At 40.3% G+C, this 22,105-nt stretch overlaps 1 protein-coding gene across 1 annotated transcript in view; it reads left to right on the top strand.

Annotated features, from left to right (window-relative positions):
- Positions 1 to 22,105, top strand: part of LOC125236602 (GAS2-like protein pickled eggs) — a 201,569-nt gene that overhangs the window by 28,898 nt on the left and 150,566 nt on the right. Inside the window, exon 2 of the mRNA XM_048143465.1 lies at positions 2,012 to 2,212. Within this exon, the coding sequence (XP_047999422.1) occupies positions 2,030 to 2,212 (183 nt within the window). The 5' untranslated portion in view covers positions 2,012 to 2,029. The remainder of the gene's footprint in view (positions 1 to 2,011; positions 2,213 to 22,105) is intronic.

Raw genomic sequence — 22,105 nt, forward strand, 5'->3', positions numbered from 1 at the left:
AATATGGTACTGCTTCTTGATTGTTCATCATCATCAACAAAAAGATCAACAAATAATGATAATTATAATATTGGACAGTCACCTGTGAAAATTTGTTGGGACTGCGAAAGTTGCAAAATTATGTGACACAAATACACGGTCTTATTTTTAGAGAAGAGCCTTATAATTGCAGGTTTTGAAGACTAATGCCTAATACTTATAATAATGCTGGTGCCGGTGCCTGTATAAATAACCAAATTTCGAAAAATAGGATAACGTCGTTTTTCGGACAGAACCATCTGATTCCTGGATGCATTTATTTTTTAATTTGAAACCTTTTGTTAGTCAACAAAAGTTCAAAATTAATTCTTCCACCAGGAAAAAATTTGTACATGAGGACTGATGAGGATAGGTACTAAAATATCAGTTGACAATAAATTTTACCACAGTGAAACAGAGGCGAGGTCCTATAACTCCTCAATGTATTGTGCGCCAAAATCCGCTCGTGCGCACTTTCCTGACCACAATGGCTGACGCACGCTCCTGTTTCGGCCGTGGCCAATTGACTCCTTATTCAGGTGGCACGGTTAAATGGACTGCATAAAACTAAACGGTCCAGCTCTCTTAACACTTTGCACTAACTTTCAAAAACTACGCTGAACTTGAGTAGACTAGGTAGAGCCTAAGCCTGATTTGCACTTGACAGGTTTCAAAAGTGCCGTTGTCGTTTCTGCCATTGACGTATACCTACGATCCATATTGAATCTAGGGCTAATTTTGACGTAGGATAAAGAAAGATGAAATAAAACAATTGTAAATAAATATTATCCCCGTTAATTGAAACGGGTTATACTATATAGTGGTCAACGGGTGACTACAAACGCTGTAAAGTGTACGTACACATTAATTAATGCGTTTCTACAGTTTAATTTCATGAGTAACTATCGCGCTAACCGAAGAGAATATTATGATGTTATAGAAAGGTGTTAAAAAAACACAAAGTTGTAAAATTCTGCGGAATAAATAAATTGTAATGTATATATTTAATATTTAAATAATTTCATGATGAAATAAAATTTAAATAGATATTTATTAAATCCTTGTTCTTATTCTAAATCCATGTTTTGATAAGTTTTGATTTGTGAGCGTGAGACAAAGGTTTAGATTTGTCAATAATAAGATTTTTAAATAAGTGGAAAACCTCTTTAAGTGGACCCAAGTTCTCGGTCCCAGTCCCTTAGCAACGAATTACCTCTATAAGTGGAATTTTGGGACCTCTATAAGCGGAATCCATTTTTTTATTTCCATGTAGAACTTTTTGAGTTTCACGCCTTCATGCTACATATTTGCTGCACCGAATATTTGTCCGTGGAATAGAATCACGGGCCGCAACGATGATATTAATTAACAGTAATTGCTCGTTAAGTTTTAAAAGATACCCTTGAATGTGATGGATGTGGCAATTGCTCCTGTCCAGTGTAATTGTTGGACAACATTCGGGTGGCGAGTGTCGCGGTTTTTCATGCTCAGGAAGATAATATGTGAAATAAAACAGGTTCAGTGTGCAACTGTAATTTGTATTTGTAGGTATTTATTTATTTTGAACAATAAAAATAGAGTCGAAAAGTGGTAAACCACTTTTTGGCTACAGAATATAATAGATCTTACGTGGTTGACAGATATCATTTATTTATTATTTATAGGCAGGCAGTTATAACAACTGATAGTTGCCTGTATCCAACTATGTGTTCTTTAAATTCGTTAAATAGTTATCTAGGCGGTTCTTAAAATGGTTGACATTCACTGCTGAGATTTGAATAATTAAATCTACTGCCAATTATAGGTTTTTTATTATTATTTTTTTATTATAAATGGGCTTACTCTTTTCCACAAACTAGCTAAAGGCAAAGACGTGGCCTACGATGGAGTGAGCTCGCCCAGAAGATGCCTGTTCACTCTTGATTTGAAGGTTGCCGGTGCCTAATGAAATATACCATAAACTGTGACTTATAGTGTTTTTCTTTTGTTTCAGAGCCAATGTCCATCTAAAATGTCGTCAGCAGGCGCCGTCCTCCTGGAGGCGCGGCCTTTCAGGCCGTTCAAGTCTTCCGAGGAGTACCTCTACGCCATGAAAGAGGATTTGGCAGAGTGGCTGACCATCCTCTACCCTGAGTTGAGGATCAATGCTGACAACTTCTTGGATAGGTTGGACACAGGAGTTGCTTTGTGTCGGGTGAGTGACTTTCTGGATATAAGTAGTTTGATTGTTACTGGCGTATAAGTGCTGACAACTTGGATATTCGGGATACTGCTGTCACTTTATGCAGAGGTATTTGGTATATTTGAGATCGTTAAAGTCTTCCCAAGACCTTACCCTTATCTCTACGCCATGAAGGAGGATTTGGCAGAGTGGCTGACCATCCTTTACCCTGTTGAGGATAAATGCTGACAACTTCTTGGATAGGCTGGACACAGGAGTTGCTTTGTGTCGGGTGAGTGACTTGCATTTATAAAGATTTTGTAATCTAATTTTGTTATTTGAGACTGTTAAAGTCAGTATAGGTATATCTATGCAATGAAAGAGTATTTGGTTTGGCTCAGGCTGATGAATCTAGAGCTTGGATCAATGACGATCAACTCTATCATAGGTTGGCTGCTTAGGATCATATTATACAATTATATATTATCCTGTATAAGTTTTATTTTGTGAAGAAAGTCTTTGCAGCAAATTCATTTACCATAATACTTATGACCGGTATAAAAATAACGATAACGAAATGGAAATAAAAAACTTAAGGACTCTTTTTTTCTCAAATGTGGATAGAAGGGGCTTGTAATTTTGAGTATTAATAACATTCAAATTCTAAACTATTAAGAAATACTGTAATTTGATTAAATTTTAAATAAAATGACCTAAGGACTGTATCGTTAAGTATAAGGACAAAACAAACCTCGTCTAAATGTTGACATGTGCATAATTTTGTATTATTATGTTCCGAGAGTATGCTCTGAAGGTATTGGTAAGCACTATTTAATATAAGAAGGTCTGATATTTTTTTTATTTTAGGGACTTTATGGTACTTTCATTAAGGTCTAGCAAATAAATTTCGGACAACCCCTATCTGGCTTAATTTGAGAATATTTCAATGACTCTTTGTACGATTTCAACAAACAAAGGTTAATATGCTGCTAAAATATATTCTTTAAGAGTCCTCTTCGTGGTTTTTCAATTGAGTACTTGCAGAATGAATGCGGTGAATTTATATAATTTAAAAAAACGCATTTTTGAGCAACGTTCCGGATTGCCGTAAATTTTTGATGAGAGCAGGATAAGAGAAACAGATAAAAAAATTAGCCATAGGCCAAAGTCTAATTGATATTCGTGGTGTTTGAACAGTGCCTAAACCAGATCGATATAAACAGTGTATGATAGTCAAATTCGACATCAAAGTCGGAGTTAGAGTAAGCACCATGCCACATTCTCTAAATGACCGCCATACACAGATCCTGAACTTTATATTTTTAAAATAACAGTGGCTAGACTATGTCCAGATATTCTGCTTTGTGGATCATGTGTCGTTGAGGTTCGCACCGTACAATTTTTTTTCACAATCGTATCGTCTTTTACGCACTTTGTGAATTTTCTAGTAGCATTTGTCCGGAATCGTAATTGGTACTCGGGAGGATTAAGTCAATACTGTCTAAACCATATGCTTTACGTCGAGTTTCTAGGACAAAATGTGTACCTTATTATGTGCCTTATTAAGCCCATGTCTTGTTATAAGAAAAAAAAAATAATAGCAAATAAATACGGCTACTCAAAGTTGTCTTCATACTTAACGATACAGTCTTTATGTTCATCTTAACATTCGTCGTAAATCTAAGGGGAAAATACTGTTAGGTACACAAAATAACACAAGTAAATCACACGGATGAAAAGAAGCTGACAAGCTGTTGTCGACAGCTTTTATGATGACATTTATAGCGGATAAACATTGAGACTGACAGTGTCTGTTAGGCGTGTATGTACTTAAGTATGACTTATAAGGAAAAACCATGGTATAAACCAATTTAGTAAATGAATTTATGTAGCCACTACATTGTAATTCGAGTCTAATATTATACATGTTTAAATATATATATGTTTAAATAGTGGTCGGGTAAATAACAAATATATAACAAAAATATTATGAGATATCCTTAAACATTTGACTGAGCTCAACAGCAAGAATGGCAAGGCATGTTTTGTGGATAAGTACTTCAATATTAATACGTAGTTTAACACTCATAACTCAGTGAGGAATATTTAAGCTGATCCTTACCGAGAGTTGAACCTGAGAACACTTGGATTCAATGGCAGTTCGCTAAAGTCTAGACAGATCAATCGCCAAAATGATCAGGTTTCTAAGCAAAGGCACAGTCAGCCCAAAAGTCTCACAAATCCTATTTCTTATATGTTTGTAAATAAATAAATATTGCAACGAACTACTATCATCGCTTTATCAATAAAAGCGATGGCCAATCAATAAGGACGCCCGATCGGCTTATCTCCTAATGAAACATACCTGCAATCTTATCAATAATATAAATATGATAATATTTTCTTGGCCCCTTTTTCGAGTGGCGCAGGGAAATGACTTGACATCCGTTTATCCGTTTAGAGAGTGATAAATAAAATGATATTATTATATTTCGGCCAATAACTTAAACCAAAGAGGATCGACAGTATAGAAAATTACTTTGAAAATAAAACTTGTCGTCACAGTGCATAGACTGCCATCTCTTGACACAGGCTTAAAACTTTAATTAAAGTTGTCAGTTTTGACAATTTGGCCCATATTGTTAGCTTGATATGTGGTAAAACTGTCAGATATGATATTAGCGCCATCTAGCCGAGAGTCAACCAAAGTAGTTGATGTTTACTGCAATTGTTGAATTTATTAATTTAATACATTTTTTTCATAAACCCTTATCTGTCTGAAATTAGTACAAAAACGACAAAAAAAATTGACAGACCAAGTAGGTGCTGACAAAAAAAAATCATGGAAATCGTCATTCAAACAGTAGATAACAGATAGTATTTTATATACTGATCATGACCAGCAAATTTTCCCATTCTACAACTCCCACGGGCCGCAAACTGGTTCAAAGATTGGCAAACTGGACGAGTGTTGCATTAGGCGCGCGGGCGCTGGTGAGGTGAGCCAGTGTAGCGCGACCTTTATATGTGTGAGAGAAAGGTTGATGATCACTTAATTGTTTGATTGTAATTCTCCAATGTAGTAAAACTTTTTTTATATTATAAACAGCAAAAATACGTGGCCTACGATGGAGTGAGCTCGCCCAGAAGATGCCTGTTCACTCTTGGTTTACTTTATGGTTTATTTATTTATGGTTTCATCAAATCATGGCAATAGCTCAAAAAAGGCCCCATTAAAATTGTGCTCGGGACCATTTTTGACTTCGATAGCGGCCGCTATCGGCCATTTCAGCCATTTCAGTGTAATCTGTTTTCTTATTTCAATGCGCTACGTGCACGACTGGTGCTGCCCTCATTTAGTCGGCTTTTCCATATTAAATTGTATGGTGTGAAATAGTTCCAACAGCCACCGCTACCATTAATGTTGGACATGCGCCCATAAGATCATAATTATGTAGGTATTTACAGCACCGCCCTGTCACGCACGTTGCCAATACCACAGTATAATAAAGAGTAGTATCGTACAGTATGGCCACTCCCGCTCCCCGCTGAAAATGCCGCCCACCCCCTCTCGGTTACCTCACAGTTACCGCCTGTCAAAAACGCGAACAGTCGACCTGTCATACTTCACTCATACAAGCATAGTACGCGAGCTTTAGACTGTGTGCTAGGAATGCGCCTCTTTCATATATTTGATCGCCAGTGTCCGAGGTGTGCCAATACTCTACATTCTTAGTCCCTTTAAAACTGGTTCTCTTTGTTAATCAAATACTAACTAAGCAATTTTAATAACTGGCAATCAAATTAAAACATCCAAGATAATCCGGCAGGCGTTTAGCAGAATGTCACTAAGACTGTGACGAAACTCGACGTTATTTAAATTAGATATGTCAACCAATTCGAATCTCAGAACCCTGTCTCATTGACGCCGTGCTTTATTTGCCATAGAAGTGGCTTTGATGTTTACTGTGAAAAGGTTCTACAAACTAGGATTTAAATTAGATATGTACCTGCCAGCATGCAGCTGACTGACCGGTGACCAGGCTTCTGAGTTGGGTAACTGTATTTGCATAAGTAGATGTGACAGACGTAAATGTGAAGGAATATCTGCTGACAGAAGTTCAAACTAGGAAATGAAATAGAACATATTAATAGAAGCTCGATAATCCTGAAATTTGATAGATATGCATGAAATAGATTTAAATTTCACGTCCATATAATTTGATGTTGAGGAACCAACGACATTTTGAAAAATGTGTTTCTAGCTTTAGATATCTACCACACTAAATCCTCCTTAAATAAAGGTACTAAAATAGGGTTAAGTACATTTATTTGTCCGAGCTAGCAATATTTTTTTTTTTTTAGTATGGATAGGTAGACGTTTGACCACGATCACACCTGATGGTAAGTGATGATGCGGTCTACGGTGGAGCACGCTTACCTATTATGAGATACCTATTTACTCTTGATCTATTTAATAAAATTTGCTTTTAGGTTGGTATATCTACGTTGAGTTGACGGTATAAGGAGACAAATTGTGGGTCTTAACTGGATGAGACTAACTCAGGACTGGGACGTGGTATCCTAGAAGAGAGGCCTATGCTCAGCAGTCGGCAATAAAGGGCTGATAATGATGATGATATCCCGATCACGCGGTCCCGGGTTCGAATCCCGGTAAGGGCATTTATTAGTGTGATGAGCACAGATATTTGTTCCTGAGTCATGGATGTTTTCTATGTATATAAGTATTTATATATTATATATATCGTTGTCTGAGTACCCACAGCACAAGCCTTCTTGAGCTTACCGTGGGCCTCAGTCAATCTGTGTAAGAATGTCCTATAATATTTATTTATTTATTTATATCTAGGTTATAGAACTTTACCAAACATGCTAGCTTGTCACCCATTTTCCAGACCGGTACGATCTTCATTCTAAAAAAGCGCATAGGTAGATAGGTACTTACTCTTTACTCTTAAATATTTACCTTTTTGACAGTTTTCATCAGGGACCGGACAACCCCTTCCGCGCTACAAGCCTTTCATTGGGAATCCCTAACGTAAGGACGACCCAAACGAGAGACTCTCCCTTTCCAACTGCAAGCCCATTCATTTGACTAGCCCTTACAAAAAACTCAGCAAAACAATAAAGCTAGCCCTGTGCATTGGCTTACCGCTATCCGATACGGCTTGCAAGCCTTTAATAAGGGTTACCCTTATTTTAAGCGCTATCTATAAGGCTTTCCCTTTTGTTAAAGCGTAGTCGAGCCTTGCGTGAAAGAGACAGGATTATGAATCTAAGCTAGTGTAAGAACAGGAAGGAAAATGCGCTGTTGCCACTCCGCACTATGCGCCCCATTTTTAATTTTGCAACGAAACATGTTTTCGTTGGATAAAAGTAGAACACGGCTAGAAATTATTTTTAATGAACTGGGATACAAAGGGACTGATGGATCGCCTGATGATGGTAAATGATCATCGTCGCCCATAGATCAGTATGTATGTTCGTACGTATGAATGTATGTAGGTATGTATGAATGTATGTAGGTATGTATGTATGAATATAATTATGTAAATAAGTATGTATGCATGTAAATATACAGTGTTGGCCGAAAATCAATACAATTAACCATTAACATTACTCGTTGAAAACGTTAATTGCCAACATAAAAACAAGCCGTTTTCGTCATCGGACTTGTATTGATGAGTACTTGTGTAAGCAGTAGCCAAGGTAGAGCTGATGCTGAACCCTGGCTATTCCTAGGGGAACTCGGGTTTTGTGCAACATAGGCAAACGCTGTTTTCGTCATCGGACTTGTATTGATGAGTACTTGAGTGAGCAGTAACCAAGGTAGAGCTGATGCTGAACCCTGGCTATTCCTAGGGGAACTCGGGTTTTGTGCAACATAGGCAAACGCTGTTTTCGTCATCGGACTTGTATTGATGAGTACTTGAGTGAGCAGTAACCAAGGTAGAGCTGATGCTGAACCCTGGCTATTCCTAGGGGAACTCGGGTTTTGTGCAACATAGGCAAACGCTGTTTTCGTCATCGGACTTGTATTGATGAGTACTTGAGTGAGCAGTAACCAAGGTAGAGCTGATGCTGAACCCTGGCTTTTCCCAGCGGAACGCGAGTTTGGAGTAACATAGGCAAGCGCTGTTTTCCTCATCGGACTTGTCTTGATGAGTATTTGTGTGAGCAGTAAACAAGATAGAGCTGATGCTGAACCCTGGCTTTTCCCAGCGGAACGCGGGTTTGGAATAACATAGGCAAGCGCTGTTTTCGTCATCGGAACTGTCTTGATGAGTATTTGTGTGAGCAGTAACCAAGATAGAGCTGATGCTGAACCCTGGCTATTCATAGGGGAACTCGGGTTTCGTGCAACATACGCAAACGCTGTTTTCGTCATCGGACTTGTCTTGATGAGTACTTGTGTGAGCAGTAACCAAGGTAGAGCTGATGCTGAACCCTGGCTATTCCTAGGGGAACTCGGGTTTTGTGCAACATAGGCAAACGCTGTTTTCGTCATCGGACTTGTATTGATGAGTACTTGAGTGAGCAGTAACCAAGGTAGAGCTGATGCTGAACCCTGGCTATTCCTAGGGAACTCGGGTTTGTGCAACATAGGCAAACGCTGTTTTCGTCATCGGACTTGTATTGATGAGTACTTGAGTGAGCAGTAACCAAGGTAGAGCTGATGCTGAACCCTGGCTTTTCCCAGCGGAACGCGAGTTTGGAGTAACATAGGCAAGCGCTGTTTTCCTCATCGGACTTGTCTTGATGAGTATTTGTGTGAGCAGTAAACAAGATAGAGCTGATGCTGAACCCTGGCTTTTCCCAGCGGAACGCGGGTTTGGAATAACATAGGCAAGCGCTGTTTTCGTCATCGGAACTGTCTTGATGAGTATTTGTGTGAGCAGTAACCAAGATAGAGCTGATGCTGAACCCTGGCTATTCATAGGGGAACTCGGGTTTCGTGCAACATACGCAAACGCTGTTTTCGTCATCGGACTTGTCTTGATGAGTACTTGTGTGAGCAGTAACCAAGGTAGAGCTGATGCTGAACCCTGGCTATTCCTAGGGGAACTCGGGTTTTGTGCAACATAGGCAAACGCTGTTTTCGTCATCGGACTTGTATTGATGAGTACTTGAGTGAGCAGTAACCAAGGTAGAGCTGATGCTGAACCCTGGCTTTTCCCAGCGGAACGCGGGTTTGGAGTAACATAGGCAAGCGCTGTTTTCCTCATCGGACTTGTCTTGATGAGTATTTGTGTGAGCAGTAAACAAGATAGAGCTGATGCTGAACCCTGGCTATTCATAGGGGAACTCGGGTTTCGTGCAACATACGCAAACGCTGTTTTCGTCATCGGACTTGTATTGATGAGTACTTGTGTGAGCAGTAACCAAGGTAGAGCTGATGCTGAACCCTGGCTTTTCCCAGGGGAACGCGGGTTTGGAGTAACATAGGCAAGCGCTGTTTTCGTCATCGGACTTGTTTTGATGAGTACTTATGTGAGCAGTAACCAAGGTAGAGCTGATGCTGAACCCTGGCTACTCCTAAGGGAACTCGGGTTTCGTGCAACATAGGCAAACGCTGTTTTCGTCATCGGACTTGTCTTGATGAGTACTTGTGTGAGCAGTAACCAAGGTAGAGCTGATGCTGAACCCTGGCTATTCCTAGGGGAACTCGGGTTTTGTGCAACATAGACAAACGCTGTTTTCGTCATCGGACTTGTATTGATGAGTACTTGAGTGAGCAGTAACCAAGGTAGAGCTGATGCTGAACCCTGGCTTTTCCCAGCGGAACGCGGGTTTGGAGTAACATAGGCAAGCGCTGTTTTCCTCATCGGACTTGTCTTGATGAGTATTTGTGTGAGCAGTAAACAAGATAGAGCTGATGCTGAACCCTGGCTATTCATAGGGGAACTCGGGTTTCGTGCAACATACGCAAACGCTGTTTTCGTCATCGGACTTGTATTGATGAGTACTTGTGTGAGCAGTAACCAAGGTAGAGCTAATGCTGAACCCTGGCTTTTCCCAGGGGAACGCGGGTTTGGAGTAACATAGGCAAGCGCTGTTTTCGTCATCGGACTTGTCTTGATGAGTACTTGTGTGAGCAGTAACCAAGGTAGAGCTGATGCTGAACCCTGACTATTCCTAGGGGAACTCGAGTTTCGTGCAACATACGCAAACGCTATTTTCGTCATCGGACTTGTCTTGATGAGTACTTGAGTGAGCAGTAACCAAGGTAGAGCTGATGCCGAACCCTGGCTATTCCTAAGGGAACTCGGGTTTCGTGCAACATAGGCAAACGCTGTTTTCGTAATCGGACTTGTCTTGATGAGTACTGGTAAAGCTGATGTTGAACCCTTGCTGTACCTAGGGGAACATAGGTTTGGTGCAACATAGACAAACCCGGTTTTCGTTATAGGCCCTGCCTTAATAAGGACTTGGGTGCGCAGTACCCAAGCCAGCGCTGTAGCTGAGACCTGGTGGTACCTAGGGGAGCTCAGGTTCGGTGCAATATAAATAAACGCTGTTTTCTGTTCATAGTATTTTTCGTGTGATAAATCTTAGACTTGTCTTTATGACTGGTACTTGGTTGAGTTGAGTAGTACCATAGAATCTGTCAAACTATTTCTGTTGATTGTTGTGAATTCTATAAAGATCGTTTGAAACAGAAATACTTTTCTGGTGGCAATCAAGCATACAGCCCGTCTGATAGTAAGTAGTTACCGCAGTCTATGGACGCTAGGAACTCCAGTATTCTTTTTATTCCCTGTGTTACTATTAGTGAAATCGACTGTACTTAATTTTGATATTCAAATAGATATACATACGTATTTTTTTTATACATAAATAAAGTGTTTCATGTATGGCAAATTAATAAATTTGTTCTAACTACTTGATGTTAATTTTCACTTCTGGTAGGATTTTTGTTTAGTTAATATTATGTTTTTATGCCTAACTTGACATTGCAAGAAATATTTCTATATTATAATACACTGAAACCAGAGTTGCCCTAGGTACCACCAGGGCTCAGCTACAGCGCTGTCTTGGCTACTGCGCACCCAAGTCCTCGTCAAGACAAGTCCGATGACGGAAACAGCGTTTGCCTGGGTTACACTAAACCCGAGTTCCCCTAGATGCAGCCAGGGTTCAGCATCAGCTGGACTTCGGGTACTGCTCAATCGAGTACTCATCTAGACAAGTCCGATGACGAAAACAGCGTTTGCCTGTGTTACACTAAACCCGAGTTCCCCTAGGTGCAGCCAGGGTTCAGCATTAGCTGGACTTTGGGTATTGCTCACTCGAGTACTCATCAAGACAAGTCCGATAACGAAAACAGCGTTTGCCTGTGTTACACTAAACCCGAGTTCCCCTAGGTGCAGCCAGGGTTGAGCATCAACTGGACTTCGGATACGCTCACTCGAGTACTCATCAAGACAAGTCCGATGACGAAAACAGCGTTTGCCTGTGTTACACTAAACCCGAGTTCCCCTAGGTGCAGCCAGGGTTCAGCATCAGCTGGACTTTGGGTACTGCTCACTCGAGTACTCATCAAGAGAAGTCCGATGACGAAAACAGCGTTTGCCTGGGTTACACTAAACCCGAGTTCCTCTAGGTGCAGCCAGGGTTCAGCATCAGCTGGAATTCGGGTACTGCTCACTCAAGTACTCATCAAGACAAGTCCGATGACGAAAACAGCGTTTGCCTGTGTTACAAATGTTACAATAAACCCGAGTTCCCCTAGGTGCAGCCAGGGTTCAGCATCAGCTGGAATTCGGGTACTGCTCACTCGAGTACTCATCAAGACAAGTCCGATGACGAAAACAGCGTTTGCCTGTGTTACACTAAACCCGAATTCCCCTAGGTGCAGCCAGGGTTCAGCATCAACTGGACTTCGGGTACTGCTTACTCGAGTACTCATCAAGACAAGTCCGATGACGAAAACAGCGTTTGCCTGTGTTACACTAAACCCGAGTTCCCATAGGTGCAGCCAGGGTTCAGCATCAGCTGGACTTTGGGTACTGCTCACTCGAGTACTCATCAAGAAAAGTCCGATGACGAAAACAGCGTTTGCCTGTGTTACACTAAACCCGAGTTCCCCTAGGTGCAGCCAGGGTTCAGCATCAGCTGGACTTCGGGTACTGCTCACTCGAGTACTCATCTAGACAAGTCCGATGACGAAAATAGCGTTTGCCTATCATAACTTAACGTATTTAGTTGGTATTTATTTGGTATTGAAAATTGAACCTTATTTTATCTACAGCCGTTTCCATCAAACAGAAACGCGCAAATATCACACACAGTGCCGCCGTAGGTAACGATCGTATGTTATTTCGTTCGGAGTAATGTGTGCTTTATGAGCGAGGTACATGATTTAAACTCGCACGATATGCCCTATAAGGGAAAGCAAATAAAACCCAATATAAGGCTTACCCTTATGGCGTTAGGCTGAGCCGATGATAAGGGTTTTGAAAGGGTATTGGGCTATTTTAGGTAAGCGCTTTCGTTAGGGCTTTAAAAGCAAAATGAAAGGGTATCGCGTCAAAAGGGTAGGGTAAGTTAAGCCTAACGAAATACCCATACAAAACCCCGTATAAGGGATAGCGGGCCGGTCCCTGGTTTTCATTCATCATTATACGTTCAGTTTAATTATTTGCTTTCTTTAACACAACAAAAAACACTACACTGGCTTCTCTAATGTCGATTTCGTCTACAAAAAACTACATTCCGACGACTATTTACATATCATTCGCAACAATTGCGAAGTGCACAAGGCCGGGCCGATATGGAAGACGGTAGATAGCATCTTTGTTTTGCAACATATTACTTTTAAGGTCACTTCGTTGGTCGCTACTGTGAGTGTCACCAGAAATTTGTGAGTCTAAATATATGGGGGCTTATTTAGTTTCCTAAATAATTTTGGCGGGAAGATAGAGGATATTCCACAAGACACTGTGTAGCTGATTATTTATCCAAAAAGATCTTAAATTCCAGCGATAAAGTTAAAACTACATGGCAAGTGATCAGCAGTGAAACAGGAAAGCGTAAAATAAAAGAACGGCACTACAACCTACGAGTTGCTGATACTTTAGTAAGTTCCGACCGTGAAGTGGCAGATCACTTCGAGCGATTTTTCTCGAATATACCGGCAGAGACAACAAAGTCTCTTAACTCATCGCCAATTGTCGCTGAAGAAATGCTGCAAGCTAATGTAGAAGAATGTTCAGAAATATTCACATTTTCTTATGTTACTCCGGCCATAGTTATTAAAACGTTCAGATCTTTAAATTTAAAGAAAACTGAAGATCTATGGGGCTTGTCAGTTAAAGTATTACACTCAATAGTAGAATCAATCGCACCCTATTTAGCTGAGATTTTCAACAGATGTATTGAAACTGGCATTTTTCCTGATATTATGAAACACAGCAAAATTATCCCGCTGTTTAAATCAGGAACGAAATCAGACCCGACCAACTTTAGACCTATTTCAATATTACCAGCGCTAAGTAAGGTCTTTGAGAAGCTTATTCTTAATCAACTGTTGTCTCACTTTAACAGAAATAAATTGCTTGACAATAATCAATTTGGTTTTACCAGAGGTCGTTCAACTACTGATGCCGGTGTGGTACTTCTAAAACACATCTTTGACGCCTGGGAAAGAGCTCAAGATGCTGTTGGAATTTTCTGTGATCTATCAAAGGCCTTTGATTGCGTTGATCACGAGAATTTAAAGAGAAAATTGAGCCACTATGGGGTTAAAGCTGCTGCCCTTGACCTTGTTTCATCGTACCTTTCCGACAGAACTCAGCGAGTTGTTATCAATGGGACTCAATCAGCAGGTTCACCGGTAGCACTTGGAGTGCCTCAAGGTTCAATTCTCGGTCCCTTCCTGTTCTTAGTATACATTAATGATCTACCGAAACTAGTGCAAGATAAACATGATATAGTGTTATTTGCTGACGACACTTCTCTTATATTCAAAGTTGACAGAAAGGAAAGCAGCTTCGATAACATCAACGATGCACTGTCTAGCATAACAGACTGGTTTACGGCGAATAACTTACTTCTAAACGCCAAGAAAACCAAGTGCATCAGATTTGCGCTTCCGAACGTTAAGCAGGTAAATAACAGTAAGATCCAAATGAAAGGTGAAACGCTGGAATTTGAAGATCGAACGGTTTTCCTTGGTGTCACTTTGGATTCAAAACTGCAATGGCATGCACATATAGCCACTTTAGCTGGCAAACTTAGTTCTGCAGCTTACGCAGTGGAAAAGGCCTTCGACAGAGTATGGCACGAGGGGTTGCTATACAAGCTGTCGAAGACCCAAGTACCCCGGCAAATCGTCAGAGTGGTGGCATCATTCCTGACGAACCGCCGGTTCCATGTCCAGGTCGAAGCAGCCACCTCAGGAGAGCGCACGATCCTCGCGGGCGTGCCACAGGGCAGTGTCCTCTCTCCAACGTGCTACTCCATATACACGGACGATCTCCCAGTCACAGGCGACACAGAACTGGGACTGTATGCGGACGACGCGGCACTCTACACCGCGTCCATGAACCCGCGCCACGCTGCCGTCAAACTACAGAGGTCCCTAGATGCGCTTCCCCCTTGGCTGGCAAAATGGAGGATGTCAGTCAACGTGGGGAAGACCCAAGCTATCATCACCGGTGCCACTCAGCTACCACCACCTCTCCGCCTCCTGGGAGAAGAAGTCCAATGGAGCCCCCAAGTCAAGTACCTGGGGATAACCATCGACAGGAAGTTAACCATGAAGCCGCATGTGGACGACGTGGTGAAACGTGCCAAGACGGCGCGTACTCTCCTGCGTCCAGTCCTAGCCAGCAGCCTCCCTCGTCGCACGAAGCTGGGGATCTATAAAACATACATCCGGTCCCGCCTGACGTACGCAGCTCCAGCATGGTTCTCCATGGTCTCCGAAACCAACAAAAAGAGACTGCGTGCGCAGGAGAACCAGGCCCTACGCACCATCGTCAGAGCCCCACGCTACGTGCGAAACGACTCCATTCAAGCCGGCCTAAAGTGGAAAAGACTGGACGACTTCGTCGGAAGCCTGACCGACCGAATGTTCGACCGCGCCGACCACTCGTGCCACCAACACCTACAGGGCATAGCGCCCCTGCACGCGCGCCCACCGGACGACCGCAGCAGCAGAAGAATCCGACAGCTACCAAGAACACTGATGACCATAAAGGAAGACCAAAAAGAAGACAACAGTTGAAGGAGCACCACCCGGAGGCGGATCACCCGCTCCACCACCAGGCGGACACTCCATAGAAGAAAGAAGCCAAGCCTAGATGGCAACTAATGACCCGCCCGTAGTCACGGGCGGCGACACCAAGCCGCCAAAAATCTTCACAAAAGATGGAAAGGCGCAGTTCCATCCCCCAGAAGGGGGGATGAGACTTGACATTCACGAGCAGCGCGCGCTTCAGTTGTCTCCGGCCGCCGATGCGAACGCATGTCCCATAACTTTAACAGAAATAAATTGCTTGACAATAATCAATTTGGTTTTACCAGAGGTCGTTCAACTACTGATGCCGGTGTGGTACTTCTAAAACACATCTTTGACGCCTGGGAAAGAGCTCAAGATGCTGTTGGAATTTTCTGTGATCTATCAAAGGCCTTTGATTGCGTTGATCACGAGAATTTAAAGAGAAAATTGAGCCACTATGGGGTTAAAGCTGCTGCCCTTGACCTTGTTTCATCGTACCTTTCCGACAGAACTCAGCGAGTTGTTATCAATGGGACTCAATCAGCAGGTTCACCGGTAGCACTTGGAGTGCCTCAAGGTTCAATTCTCGGTCCCTTCCTGTTCTTAGTATACATTAATGATCTACCGAAACTAGTGCAAGATAAACATGATATAGTGTTATTTGCTGACGACACTTCTCTTATATTCAAAGTTGACAGAAAGGAAAGCAGCTTCGATAACATCAACGATGCACTGTCTAGCATAACAGACTGGTTTACGGCGAATAACTTACTTCTAAACGCCAAGAAAACCAAGTGCATCAGATTTGCGCTTCCGAACGTTAAGCAGGTAAATAACAGTAAGATCCAAATGAAAGGTGAAACGCTGGAATTTGAAGATCGAACGGTTTTCCTTGGAGTCACTTTGGATTCAAAACTGCAATGGCATGCACATATAGCCACTTTAGCTGGCAAACTTAGTTCTGCAGCTTACGCAGTAAGGCGAATCAGACAACTAACAAACGTAGAGACGGCCAGGCTGGTATACTTTAGCTACTTCCACAGTGTTATGTCATATGGGATCCTGTTATGGGGAAAAGCTGCAGACATTCAGGCTATTTTTGTGCTGCAAAAACGAGCAGTCCGTTCAATCTACGGATTGGGCGGTCGAGCATCTTTAAGAGAAAAATTCAAAGAGGTGAACATTCTTACCGTTGCCTCTCAATACATATACGAAAATATTATGTATGTTCGGAAAAATATCCACGAATTCAAGCTTAACAGTGACATCCATAACTATAACACAAGGAACAAACATAAACTTGCTGTGACCGCCCACCGTCTCCGTAAGGTTGGTACGTCTTTCGTCGGGAACTGTACACGTTTTTATAACAAAGTACCAACCGATATAGTGGATTTGCCATTTGACAAATTTAAGGCACGCATTAAGCGTTTGTTGTTATGTAAGGCGTACTACACTGTGAAGGATTTTATAGATGATAGGGATGCCTTTAAGGTGGTTGCTTGTCAATAGATGAATGAAGTCGTATATATTTTTTCATTTTCTCTGCATTGTGTAATTAAGCATACTAGTGTTCAATTGACGTATGAAAACATATTCTCGTCTGATTATATTGTTTTTATTTAAGTTTAGTTGTGGACACTTGGAGACCTTATACATCTCCAAGATTATGTGTTTAATGTTTAATGTTTATCTTACTTTAATTTTATTGTATAAATCTATATTTCCTTCCTTTGTAACATACGAGCACAGAATATAGTGTCTTACAGCTATGTTTTATTATTTGAATATTTAATTTAGCCTGGCAGCTTGAACATGTCATGCACACTTAAAAGTCTTTGCTGCGGTGGCGTCGTTGATCGGGTCGCCACCTTCCCGAATAAAGGTTGAGGGAGGCGATGGCTGAGATACGCGTCATACTCGTGAACGGGTGCCGTCTGTGAAGACCGGTCTGTTTAAGCTTACTGGGGCTGTTATAACTTAGTAACTTTAATTCTAATTTTTATTAAATTAGGACACTTTGTTCGGTTGTCGTTTGTTTCCTTTCTTTTAGTGAATATTTTAAATATATGATTTTGACTCATGGAGACCATATACATCTCTAAGGAGAATTAGATTAAGTAGATATACATCTTATTTTTAGTTGTGACATTTAGAGTCATTTGCACCTCTAAAGTAATTTTAGACTTTTTTTTTTGTATTTGTACTTTTTATATTAAAATTTAGTGTAGTTCTTGGTTGTAATTCGACATTCAGAGACCTTCTACATCTCTAATTAATTGTATAGAGTTAACTTTAGTTAGAACTTAGAATTAGTATATAATAGTATCAATTGTAATTTCAACTCAATTTTAAATATTTTTTTAAATACCTATGTACATGTGACGTGTAAAAGTGCCCCTGTGGCCTATTTGCTGAATAAATTATTTTGATTTTTTTTTGATTTTTGAATAGTAGGTCGGAAAAATATTTCTTACACAGATTGACTGAGGCCCACGGTAAGCTCAAGAAGGCTTGAATTGTGGGTACTCAGACAACGATATATATAACATATAAATACTTATATATATAGAAAACATCCATGACTCAGGAACAAATATCTGTGCTCAGCACACAAATAAATGCCCTTACCGGGATTCGAACCCGGGACCGCGGCGCAGCAGGCAGGGTCACTACCGACTGCGCCAGACCGGTCGTCAAAGTCGGTATTAACACTGTCCACTGAGGATTTCTAGTGTTAGTTAGTAATTAGACTTAAAATATTGCCTTTAAAATACCTATGCAAAGTGTGGCTCTAAACAATATAATTTTAATGTCGAATAATATGTGTGATTGCGTACATTATTTGCTTTCATAACAGAGCTTTTTTCAGCAGTAGGTGGCAGTAGGTCCCTTTTATTTCGGCCTCTCTAAACTTTGGGCCTGAAATTAGGGCCAAAGTTATTTTATTACTCTGCGATTTAAGCACTTCGTTACTTCAATAAGTAGTTTCAGGGCCCAATTTAGAAGGTTCACATTTACAGACTAAAGGCAGGCAGACCAAAGTTCACATTTACAGAAAAATGCCCTTTTATGATAATGTGCTGGTTTTATTTTCTACAGTTACATACGTCTAGTAGTGTAACTGTGCCATATGTGTGACAGATTTTTAAGTAAAGCCTATTTAGAAATGACAATTAGGGTGGTACCTCCTTCTAAAGAAATAAAATAAAAAATCTAAATTTTGACATACATATTTTTTACACAAGTGTTAAAGATATAGAGTCCATTTTCTATGAAAACATGTATTTGTTTAAGCTTAACAAAATTAAATAATAATGGTATATTAAATTTAAATGATTTTCGAGAAACGTCATATTTAAGGAATTCGGTTTTTATTTTTTTCCTGCAGAACCACCAAGAATTTTTCATCAAAACTTGGCACAGTTACAGTACTAGACGTATGTAACTGTAGAAAAAAAAATTAAGCGATAATATCAAAGGGCATTTTTCCTTAGTTTATCCTGCTAGGGCCTTTAGTACCGGCACCGGTCCCTTAGTTTCATTAGGACCTCAGTTTCATTAGAAATCTTGACCATATTAAGTTTGCGAGATAGCTTATTTACCTTAGTTTGAGGACCTCCCATAAAATACCGTCTCACTGTAAAACACCTCGTCCTTGAACTTGTAGGTACTAGGTCCTCATAAATGTCTCACACATCAAACATACATTCCACCGGATAGGCGCAGTGTTCCTGCAAGTATACAGTATCATATCTGTGAGTCAAGTTACACTGAAACGGCGAAATGAGAACTGATTCACTATGTTGGCTTTATTTGTGTCATTATTTAAAACATTTTTTACTATTTATGTGCTATACCTATTGTTTTTATTTTTTAGTTTCACAGTGCCTTGGTTTTACTGTTATGCTGTGTAACTTATTTAAATAATAAATAATAATAGTTGAAGGGATGGAGAGTGACGTAGGCTACTTTTTGTCTCTTTCTAACGCGAGCGAAGCCGCTGGAAAAAGCCAATAATTAATTTAAAAAAGCATGGAGTCAATGAGACAGGGTTCTAGAGCGGCCTAGGATTTTAATTGGTTGACTGTACGTTATTCTAACATGTAGTCTAGTAGGTATCATAACTTTTAGGTTTTTTAAATATTTTTTCTAGATCCGTAGGGACCGTAGGTTTCTCTGTAGGTATATTTATCTGCGATTATTTCGATTGCACGTAATACTTTTGCTTGCAATGATTGTAGAAATATTACACATCGACCACAGCGTAGGTAATTCTATATACGCTGGGGAAACCTTTATAAACATCCCACATAGCCCGTATTTCGACACTATGATCGGTGGGTAAAAAGTACTTTTTTCTATTATCCCTTACAATTTTTTACGTTTTGCTTATACTTATCGCAAACGTAATCTTCAATCAAGCAAACAACGATCGTCTTAGAGCACATTGATTGTAAGAGACCGCCGACCAATTATCCGTATCCCTCTAACGATACCCATATCCGTATCCGTATCCGTATCCCTATCGCTATCGCTATCGCTATCGCTATCGCTGTCGCTATCCCTATAGCTATCCCTATCGCTTTCCCTATCGCTATCCCTATCGCTATCCCTATCGCTATCCCTATCCCTATCCCTATTCCTATCCCTATCCCTATCCCTTATCAAGATGTTTAATGATATAACACTTTAAGTTCTCGCGCTTTGTACACATATTTAAAGTCACATACAGGTCGAACGCGATTAATTAACATTATTTTTACCTTTTTTCCCAACGTTTCGATTTAAAGTCACATACAGGTCGAACGCGATTAATTAACATTATTTTTACCTTTTTTCCCAACGTTTCGGCCAGGTTGCACTGGCCGTGGTCGCGGAAGACTGACGTCCCAGCAAAATGTCACCGGAGATGTGAACAACACAAAACTACCCGATATTAATTTATATAAATGTTCGGGGTAGACAAATAAATATAATCTACCCGCTTTTAGTTAATGTTTATTTCCCACCATGTTTATTTTAAAGGTAAAAATAATGTTAATTAATCGCGTTCGACCTGTATGTGATTTTAAATATATGTTTAATGATTTCTTATCAAGTGCTAAAATATAAAGTTTCATGGTTTTATCTTTTAAAATTAAGAAATACCATACAAACTTTCAACCTCTTTTTCAACCCCTTCATCCCTTTTTTTCGAAATAAAAATTAGCCTATGTTCTGTCTCAGGGTCTAAAGATTGTCTGTTCCAAATTTCATCAAAATCGGTTGCGTGGTTTAAGCGGGAAAGCGTAACAGACAGACAGACAGACAGACAGACAGACAGAGTTACTTTCGCATTTATAATATTAAGTATGGATTATTTAACTGCTCCGGTTTGCTCGTTGCCACTTCATACTTTAATCGATAACAAGCAATTTTGTGTTAATGAACCCGGTGAAAATCATACGATATTTTTACGTCTCTATTAGCCAGCGTCCACACTCATGAGACGCATGTCTTGCGGCGCGCAACGGACGTCTCCGCCACGCCGCCTGAATGTAATTCAAAAAACGTCTCCTCAGTACATTTTGTATAGGAAGGACGTAAGACGCGCCCCAGGCGGCGTGGCGGCGGCGTGATGGCACGCGCCGCGCCGCGCTGTTTGAATTACATTCAGGCGGCGTGGCGGAGACGTCCGTAGCGCGCCGCAAGACATGCGTCTTATGAGTGTGGATGGTCCCTTATGTATAATGATAATTTCTATGGTAACATATACCTAGTTACTTTGTATATGTAATTATGTATGTATAATAGTATACATTAGTTGCTATGATAACACATATTTACTTCGATATTGGTACTTGCATATCAAAAAACATTTGCAAATACAGACATTTCGTTAAGGTATTTTGTAAGAGCAGTTAAGCATGACGAAAGCCTTCAGAGCGAGTGTCTCGGATTAGCATAACTGAGCATATCATTAAACACCCTGTAATTATAGCGACTTAGCGCCCTGCGCGGGCGCACCGACACAGAATACAAAACAGAAAGTTTACAATACTTAAACCTACAAAAATCTTCTCCTACAATATTTTCTAATTTGCCCACAGGTCGACTGGTAACTAGCGAATGCCTTATGACACTTAAGTTTAGTTTTTGTTTTATGCAATAAATAAATAAATATTATAAGGACTTTTTTATACAAATTGAGTTGCAATAAAGTTAAAAAAAAACTTAAGAGTATTCTCCTAGGAACAAACTCTTTCTCCCTGGATATTGATATTATGGAAAATATTTTTACGCAATTGGATGTATTTTAGCTAGATCCTCATGTTTTTTTGAAATATTTAATTAGATTTATAACAAGCATTTTAAATTGTTTCGCGAAAGCGATGGTAGCCTAGCGGTAAGAGCGTACGCCTTGCAAACCAGACCACGGCTCGTACCAATGAGTTTTTCCGTACTTATATGCGAAATGCCTTTTGATAATTATCTGATTTTTAGCTTTTCAGCGATGGAAGTTTTTCATATTAAAAATATATATTTTATTGCTATAAAGAATTATACCTCTATTAACTACCCCATTTCCAAATTCCTTACCATTCAGTTCAACAATTTTATAAAGCGTAGGTACCTAAATCTTATGCAATGTGTGCTTTCTGTAATCTGCTCTATGTCACAGGCGAGGCGCCGGCGCT

Source organism: Leguminivora glycinivorella, chromosome 19, assembly GCF_023078275.1.
Source record: "Leguminivora glycinivorella isolate SPB_JAAS2020 chromosome 19, LegGlyc_1.1, whole genome shotgun sequence".
NCBI classification, from domain to species: Eukaryota; Metazoa; Arthropoda; class Insecta; order Lepidoptera; family Tortricidae; genus Leguminivora; species Leguminivora glycinivorella.